This window comes from Euwallacea similis, chromosome 13 (assembly GCF_039881205.1).
Source record: "Euwallacea similis isolate ESF13 chromosome 13, ESF131.1, whole genome shotgun sequence".
Lineage (NCBI taxonomy): Eukaryota > Metazoa > Arthropoda > Insecta > Coleoptera > Curculionidae > Euwallacea > Euwallacea similis.
In genome coordinates, this window is record NC_089621.1 from 4,537,432 (window position 1) to 4,546,717 (window position 9,286).

A 9,286-nucleotide genomic window follows, 5' to 3' on the forward strand; every position below is an offset into this window, starting at 1 on the left:
GGCCGTAAAACCTATTTTCGATCCGCAAATAAAACATATAGGCCTGAAGCAGGAACTGACAATTGTAAGAAATTGGTGTCGCTGTATTTGAATAAAAGCTAATGAATCATTGTCACTGGATCTGGCGCGGAATTGGTGGTGTGTCACCTTCGGACGTGCGTAAGAATATCCACTTCCGGAAGCGCAAAAACTGGTCATTAGCCACCGATCTGGCATTGTTTTTCACTCAACAAGTCCCTCGATTCGTTCTTCCTGACAGGAAATAAACGATCTCAGTCGAAAACACCACTGATTTATCTTTTCTCTGCATTTCGATTGCTGCCACAATACGTTTTGTGTCATCAGGCAAAGCTGCAGGATCATTCCTTGAGCTTTCTCAATTCTTGCAATTTTTCAGAGATGAAGCTCTTTTTCATGACAATACGCCAGAGACGATTTCAATTCAACCGAACACTGAAACCGCAATTAGCATGCATGTGTAGTTAAAATTAGCGAAGCAGGGCCCTGCATGTCCTTATCCGCATTAATTGCAATCTATTGGCACAGTTAAGTTTCATTTAATTGCATTTATCATCGATACAGAAACTAATCCTCTCATCTCCAATAAAACCCTGAAAGTTCGCTACTAATTTGCGCCATGAATTCAGGGTAAGTTCCGGTTGTAGATATTTTCAATTATGATTAGAAGATCTACTTGGCCCGCGCGTGACCAAAGTCGGAAACCTCGATAAGGGCATTTATTGTTTTTCGAGACAGACTAGGTAGAAATACTAATAAGCGTACCAGTTTCTGGTAAACAAACTAAATCAACTTAACGAAAGTTTCTTCTCCGGTAAATATTTGAGCACAGGTTAATGGAATGCTGGTAGAGAGGCTTTGATAGTTTCGAAAGTTACCCTAACCACGTACTAAAAAAGCAACGAAATCATTACCTAAATAGCAGAGTTGACGACATAAACGGCTTTTGGTCAGGCAATTTACCCTACACCTATAATCCTTTTAGAGAAATTAATGGCCGACCTAATTAGAGTGATTTGCGTTTCGCATATGTAAATCCGGAAATTAAACTAATATTTATCAATCAGGAACAAGCTCATATCCAGGATTATTGTGACAGAGGATTTAGCTAAAATATAGAGGTTTAGATAGCTCAGAGGTATCAATTCTAAAAGTGCTGCATATTGGATCTTCCTGGCAATATTCACGTCTGCATCATGGCTAGTTAATTCAAATTAGTACTAAATTTTTGACACATCAAAGAGGGATATATTAAAAGCCAGTTCCCAAATGCGTTTCAAAGCTGAAAGCATATGATTTCCATTAATTTAAGCACAAAACGAAACTGAAGAGCGTTTTAATAGTTAAGACTATAAAACAGGCCACTTTAACACGAGATAAGTGAGAGCCACTCGAATCGTGTTTTCATTGAAAGTATCATCAAAGATTCTCCGACGCAAAAAGAGGAACCTAAAAAGCAGTGGAATATGGCCACTTGAGGTCACTTTTATGAATTAATGAGAGATGGAATATTTCGAAAGGTCTTGAAACTCTCAAGTCTTAATGGCCGCGCCTAACGGTCAGCTTTGTAGGTTGACAAATCTGGATATTGATCTCAGGTAACCTGAGGATGAATTATGGATTAACTCAGAATGATTATCCCAGCTGCTTTTCTTTTGCAGCTAGTAATCCAAGTAATACATTGTTGGGAATTTGGTTGCGACTATATAGGCAGTGAACCGTAAACGTAGGGCAGTGATTAAGTCACTTGCGATTTATCATCGAACGTCTAATTGATAACAGGGAATAGATGAATTTATGCAAGACCTACTCCGATATTTCAACGTCTGTCTGAGGCGTCTTTTTTTATGATCGACCATTATAATTTACAGTAAGGTAAATGTCCCAAAAGCATTTTAGGACAGAATGTGGAACACGAAATATTTGTAAAATTAGGAGACAAATCTAAAAATGCGGAAATATGGGAAAGTTTCAACTCAAAACTCTCGTTTTGTCGTTAGCTTCTCGCATATTTTTAAGAAAGAGATCGCATCAAAGAAACTAAATGAGGAGGGTTGTTTATCTACTAAGTGCGGAAAGTGACACTTTAACGTCCGCTCGTGGGAATAATATTTTTCCAATTCTGTATAATGCATCCCCACCATTAATAATTTTCACTAACAAGTCTATTGTCCTCTCAAAAAAACTATATCTCATTTTCCCTTTAACGAGACACTCTTATCAAAACCCTTAGCCTAAAGGCTTACTGTTCCCTTCACTAACAAACTTAGATCCGCAAATAGTCTCAGTCGGCCCTGCCCACCCTTTTAAAATAGGATGTCCAGGCCATATACCACGAACCCCCGTTAAAGAGCGAAGAGAATAAATGTTGAGTTATCGTACGCGTATACGCACCCCTTGTGCCTTTTCACAATAGACCGGAGGCCTGCGGGGTTGCAGGAGAAGAATGAAACCGGCGGCCGCAGGCAATATCGCCTCTCTTTCACTTCCTGCATCGCTTGCCCTACAAAGGGCGGAAATTTCACGTTTCGTCATAGAACACGTTGATGGTAATTGGGTGCACTATTGACAGGTGATTAACAGCTATAATTAGGTTTGTAGTACGAATGAAGTGACTTGTCGAGAGGCGTTTATGACGATGACAAGAAACTTCTTAGTTTAAAACCGTGTAAAGATTCATTGGACGATGAAAAGGCAACAAATAAGTAAGATAATACGGGGTGAATCTAAAAAGCCGCAATGCAGAGTGACCAAGGTGAAAACGTCCAGCATGGGGATCGTGCGAATGGCAATAGATACTGGCTTGGTTAATTGCGCATTGAAGGAAAGAGTTTCCCGATGTAAACAAAGGTACAAAATTATTTTTCAGTTTTCAGTTACTTCCAAGAAAACGAAATTAATTTTTTTTTTTTTATTTCCCCCGATTATTGTAAGAGATGAAAACTCGAACCACTTTTCAATTCCTTTTTTTATAAGCTTTAACACGATGTTCTCGGTTTCGTTCTGCGAAATTTCATTTGCTAAGAACGATCCTCAATATTTTTTTATGCGGCCCTAGTAAATTTTTTTACGACTTTAAGACAATTATCACAAATATCCCAACATCAACAACTGGTTTTTTTACGCAAACAAAGGTACTATCCCTTTAAATTTCGGAATTTGTCAGGAACTCCGACCCGGTGATAACGAAAAGCAAAGAACATTTAGCGAATTTTACACACAGAAATTGTGCAAAACATAAAAATTTTCCGCATAAAATCTTTCGTCGTTATTTTTAAATCATTTAGTTAGTAAGTTAAAAATATTCAATAATGTACAGTGTCCCATGAGAAAAACTTGAATGTTGATAACTTGACTACTGTTAGTAGTCGGTTTTAAGGTACAAAACCGATTACTTTGCAAAGTAGCCAAGAATAATACGTGTCAATTAAGATCTACACTCATGTCTATTACACTAAAAATAAGCATTTTACAGTGTCAATGCACAATTATTATAAATATACTCGTAAACCAAGAATTTATCTTAGATCAAATTATTGTTTCTATATTGGAACGGATTTAAATTTAAATACACAAGAATCTCGTTGGATACGCTTAAATCAGGTGTGGCACTAAATGGGTTCAAACTGGTATATTTTTTTATATATGCATAAAATTGTTTATCGTCAAAACAGAAAATATTTCCTCAACCAAAATTAGTTTTCATGCTTGTGGTCTGAAAAAAAAACTTCATTCGTTCATGTTCATATTTAGCTAAAAAAGCCTTTTAAAATGCGAAGATAATCTCATAAATTTTTAGACAAATAGCCTTCATACAGAATTCTCAGTAACTTTGACGCACTTGTGCAATTATCCCTGATAATTACACTGACAAATTAAATTACAATACAAACACAAGCCTTACAAATTTTGCAACAAACTTACAAAAAATCCCCTAAAGCCTTATCTTCCAGATCCATGCCCCCAATGGGTGACCTCCACATGGCTGTTGCCACCCTCTCCATGATGATGGTGCTTTCCATGCGCTCCTGGGTGTTTGGCAGTACCAATTCTCTTTACTACAGCCTGGAATCCCTTATGCTTTCCTGCAGTATATTCCACAATCCTCTTGGTCCCATCAGGATCGTGGACTGTGTAGCTACCTCTGACATCACCATGCTGACGGTGTTCCTCCTGGGATTTATGGTCTTTGCTATGGGGGTCATGAACTCCGTATTCAAAATGGTAGTTTGCGGGCACCTAAGTTGCAGTTGTTGAAAGAAGAAGTGGGATTTTTAAGGTCTTACTGAGTGGTCATCTTTGGAATGGTGTCCAGGAAAAGCCGATGCAACAGAGATTGTGAATGCTATGAAAAGGAGCTGAGAATATTTTCATTTTAAATATAATTTTTTGAAGATTTAAGTATGAACTTACAGCAAAGCAGTTCATGTTTGGGGTTTCAAAAACGTACTGCTGCAAGAGCAGTGGTACCTGCTTTTATATGTATCAATAAATTAGCACTTGGGAAATCGTGCAATATAAATTGTAGCAAACAGGTGAGGAAAAAAGGATTTGCATCATAAATTCGACAGGACTTAGAAATTTTTTCTTTATCAATAGTTTGGCCTGCATTGCTTAGTCTATAAGGTAATAGTTAATGGTAAGTTGAAAGAAATTGCAACTATGAATGTTGAAAATTGAGATACGTCACGGGAAAATTGTTCTTTAGATATAAATTAAATATTAAATAACTGCTGTTATGAGCCAGTTTAAGAGCCAAATTAATGTGCTGTTAAAAACTTGGCTGCGAGCTAATTCCCGTGGAAACATTGAAATAGATCCTTGGTATTGTTTAGATTTTTTGCTCCTAACAAAGTAGCGTTTTATTGTAAACAAGGAGAGTTATTTATTGAAAACACGCGGTTTCATGAAGCCTCAAATTACTCGGTAACTGATAAATATAACGTTATAGGTAAGTGCAGAAAGAAAATATGTCTTGGGATTGGCAGTTTCAAAATATTCAATAACATAGGTGTCCCATGAGAAAAACTCAAGTTTTTGAGAGTTTGGGAATAATATGTTAAAAACTCTGTTTTCAAAGCATTTTCCTTTATCAAGCCTGCAGTGTTGTTCCTCTAAGTATTTATTTTTGAAAGTTGGGCTGAGCCACAGGCAAATTCTTCTTCAGATATAAATTAGATTATATTCAATTTATAATTCTGAAACTCCAATATAACCTGCAGCTTCAGTTCGCCTTCAGATCGAACAATACCTAAGTGAACCCTCACAAAAACCCTCTATTTCAAAAGAATTTATGCCAATATTAAAAATCTCCGTCTCTGGAACCCCTCCACCAATTCCTCCCCACATACCTTCCCAATAGGACCTAAGGGACTCTTGATAAAATAATAGATTTTTTTCCCTTTAATGTTTTCGCCGGAGTTCATATTGGGGAAAAATAGGGATTTGTGAATGTTGAGCTTTTGAATTCGTTTATAAGCCCCCTTTATTTCTTATCCCGTTATCGGCCGATGATAATTGCGAATCCAGCTTGGAAAGGGACTTATCCTGTCTCTGGAGAATACCATCCTAAATTTTCTTAACATTCATTTGTTGCTCATTCCGTTTCCCCTTTGTGCTTTAAAGAATTTAATCTGAAAGGCAAACCACCGTTTAACTGCAACGAGATTGGCAAAATTAATATGTCGACTACGGCTTTAATCCTTAATGCATTCAAAGAAGTAATCGGAATGAGTTAAGTTAATTCTCGTGTTTTCTGTTTAGCGAAGAAATTCAATTTCGTTCACGTAAATTTGATAAATTTCTATTCAGAACGCACCGTCTGGTTGCTTAGAAAATGGGATACAATGAGAATTTCTAACGAAGTAATTGTGCAGGTTTTTCTAATCTTAACAGTGCATATCTCTATCAAAGAAGCTTATACCAGGCCCCAATTTATTGACATAATTATTTCCGTCAGTCTACCCTTGTCCCGAACGAACGACCCTAATCACTTCTGCAACACTGAAATGCTAAATAGCAAAAATAACATTCAGCAAGGGGGGGCAAAAGTGAGCAAGGGGCGAGCCAACCCTGTCTGATTCCCGATTGACGTTGCTATTTTTGCCTTACGCTAAATGCCATTGTGGGGGGCGAGGGAACAAAAGGGTTGTCGGATGAAACTGGATAGCCGACGGCAATAGTTGGGATATAAATTAAAATGAATGTATTCAGTAATTTTAATATTACTTGTCAAGGATGGCAGGATAATTGTTTAGTCGGACAGTGGGAGTTGCCTTTATTAAATGCCCGTGAGTCAGCTATAGGAAAACTGCTCTAGAAAGGGGTTAATTTTTTAGCTTAGAGAACATAATTTGAGGGTGGAAAAAAGTTTGTTTTTTGCTATGTTCAGATGAAAAAATACACGAGGGGCTTCAAAATAGTATATCAAAAATTCGGGGAGCCAATCCGTGGATGATTTTAAGAAAAATAATTTATGTGAACATGGGTTCGTTTTCGCTTCGTGTCTGGTGATAAAAACTATTTTCAGTTCTTTCCTAATAAGACCGTTTCGGCATTAAACATTTTTATGAAAATCGACGAGCCAAAAATAGTTGTAGAGACGTCTTCTACGGAGAAATCAATGTTTTTAATTTCAGCAGTAGCGTTCCTGTTGATGTGACCCTGAATATTTTAAACGAAAAATACGATACGCCACTGTATCTGAATGGTTCATATTTCTGTGAAAAAAAGGTATAAAAAGCAATCTAAAAAGCACTTATAAATATCCACTTTGTCATAAAAAAATTCACTCTTCGAATTTTTTTAACTGGCACTAAGTAATAACTTGCTGCTATTTAAAATACTCGTATATTATAGATATCTAAATCATTACGTATGTAAATGTGCTGATAATATAATTTCAGCAGACGAATAATTTAAATCTATTTGTAGGCAAGTATGAATATTTTAATAATTTGATCAAATGTTTGTTGTGCTAATATAATAATTGGATTTTTGCCAAATGGGGGCAAACAGTTTAGACTAGTCCAGCTCAGTACAGATTTCTTCATATAGATGATAGTGATCATATTTATAGAAACTGAGAAACTGAATAATTAATGCTCTACTATTATTTCATCGTTTTAGAGACATTACCCTTCTGGAAAAATTACATGAAAATAGAATTCATGGCACTGTAAACACTTTATGTAGGTTGATGATAATTTCTCTCTAAACCTTTGACTGTGTAAACTTATCGTTGCAAATGAATCTTTAACCAGCAAGCAAGTGCCTATCATTAATGTACTTTCCTGTTCAAAATCGAAGAAAATGTAATTAAAAGTTAATAAAGCAACTTCACATTGTTAGGCTTATTAGTTACAGTTTGAGGTAAAAATAGGCAACCTACTGCACACTGTTATATATGGCATTACACAGCGTTGTCAATTTTCAGAAGTTTTTTCTTAATCTGAGATCAGGGAATATTCAGGGACTGAAATTTGTGTTCAAAGAAATTTAAAAAAATTGCCTTATTAGTACAATTTCTTACGTTTATACATTTGCCACTGTTTCTTGCATATTAAAAAATCTTACAAAGTTATCAACGGGATTTGTAAATTCTAAATGGCCGAGAATATGAGTACAGGTCATTCATCTGAAGAACTACTATAATAAATAATAGGAAGAATTATTAATAACAGAAATCAATTGATTGAGGACGCCAAAAAATTAGACTAAATACAACAAGAACAAGTAAACACGAATACAGAGAAGTTAATTAGAGAGAAAGATGAATAAAAATAAGACAAGTACCTTACGAAATGGATATACAGAAAACGCTTTTAGGACCATGAAAGTGAGTTATCTAGAATTTTTAAGATCTCTTGGGCAATATTTAAGAAACGAATGCGACTAACTAACGACAAATAACGTAATTGCTCTCCCTCAAATCTACGAAATACCTAATATATTTTTGTAAGTATCCAGACAGTCTTTAAAAATATCTCCTATTATGATTTTTCTATAAAGTATCTAACACATGGTAGCATTCTAAACCAAGAAAGAAGTAGGCATCTACCAACAATCCTGGTAACTAGATAGTTTTTTTTAACGACCCAAAAGCGTAAATAATCTGAACAAACCTGAGATTTTCTGAAGTTCGTATAATTTTATATATATTAACAGTTCTGAGGAATCGTCCACAAATTTTGGAATTTTTTTAGTTACAATTTTTCTCATAATTCTTTAGATAATTTCCAAAAGAACCTTTCAAATTTTATTACTCACCTAAGAATATTTGCCTGACATACATTTCTGAACGATTTAAAATTTTCATGCAGTTAATAAAATATTCAAGTAACTATAGTACAAACCTGTTTTTGCTTCATTTCATAAACCTATAAATAATAAACTGAGTTTAATTAAATTTCCGTTCTTCCGAGCTTCAAATAATCAGGGTTGACATAATTTTTACCGTTAATTATTCAATTAATCAAACTGGCATGATTAATTTTTCAACAACTTGTTCAAAAATCAAATACTGAGTTCGTTATTTTATTGTTCTTCTGAGCGCTCTGGAAGAACCCGTTTTGATCAGAGTTGAAAGAACGAACAGATCGAAAGTGTGAAAATGACTAATGCCACTTAGCTAAAAATTAAAATGTCGAACGAAATAAATCAAATATTGAATTAAAATTCAGAGTAAATCAGACAAGCAAACGTTATCGAAATAACTTGATAATCTGGGGAACCATAAGACAATCAAAAATTGTTTTTCAATTATTAATTCAGGTCGAAACTAAAATATTCAGAATTATCCGAAACACTGTGCAGTTTCTCTAAAAAGTTTTGATTGTATATTGCACGTGCAGAAACTTTGAAGCGAAAATTAGATTGTTGTCATTAAAACACGTCTTCGTAAGTAAATTTTGCAGAACCCCCAATCTTTTATGTTTTGTTTTCTTTGTCATCACTACTCTTAAAAACGATATCTGTTCTGAACTCTATTACGTATTCGAATGTGTTGACTGCCTTCAACTCCAAACATGCTTCATCAGAACAATTTTTATTAGATCGAAATCCGTTTGAAGTTCGGTGCACAATTCGTGTACTATTGCACTCTTTCTTTAACATTCAGCAAAAAGAGATGAAAATATAAGGAACACATTTTTTCTCAAAAAAAAATCGAAAATGCTAATGGAGAATTCGCAATGAAATTCTCTATTAGTATTTGATTTTTATTTTCCATAAGAAGTTTATTTTATGGTGACACTTTCTATGGAATAAT

At 35.0% G+C, this 9,286-nt stretch overlaps 1 protein-coding gene across 1 annotated transcript; it reads right to left on the reverse strand.

The window, feature by feature from the left end:
• Positions 1-3,693: 3,693 nt before the first annotated feature.
• Positions 3,694-4,715, reverse strand: LOC136412959 (adult-specific cuticular protein ACP-20-like). Its single transcript, XM_066396237.1, has 3 exons — positions 4,432-4,715; positions 4,305-4,376; positions 3,694-4,257 (listed from the first exon to the last, which is right to left on the reverse strand). Exons 1-3 carry the CDS (start codon positions 4,444-4,446, stop codon positions 3,961-3,963), a joined length of 384 nt encoding a protein of 127 aa, XP_066252334.1. The 5' UTR covers positions 4,447-4,715; the 3' UTR covers positions 3,694-3,960.
• Positions 4,716-9,286: the final 4,571 nt, after the last annotated feature.

What these genes read in the sequence shown, in the direction of transcription:
- LOC136412959 (XM_066396237.1), bottom strand. An exon ending in ATTCCAAAGATGACCACTCA is followed by an intron (nt 4,258 to 4,304) that starts GTAAGACCTTAA and finishes ACTGCAACTTAG; the next exon opens with GTGCCCGCAAACTACCATTT.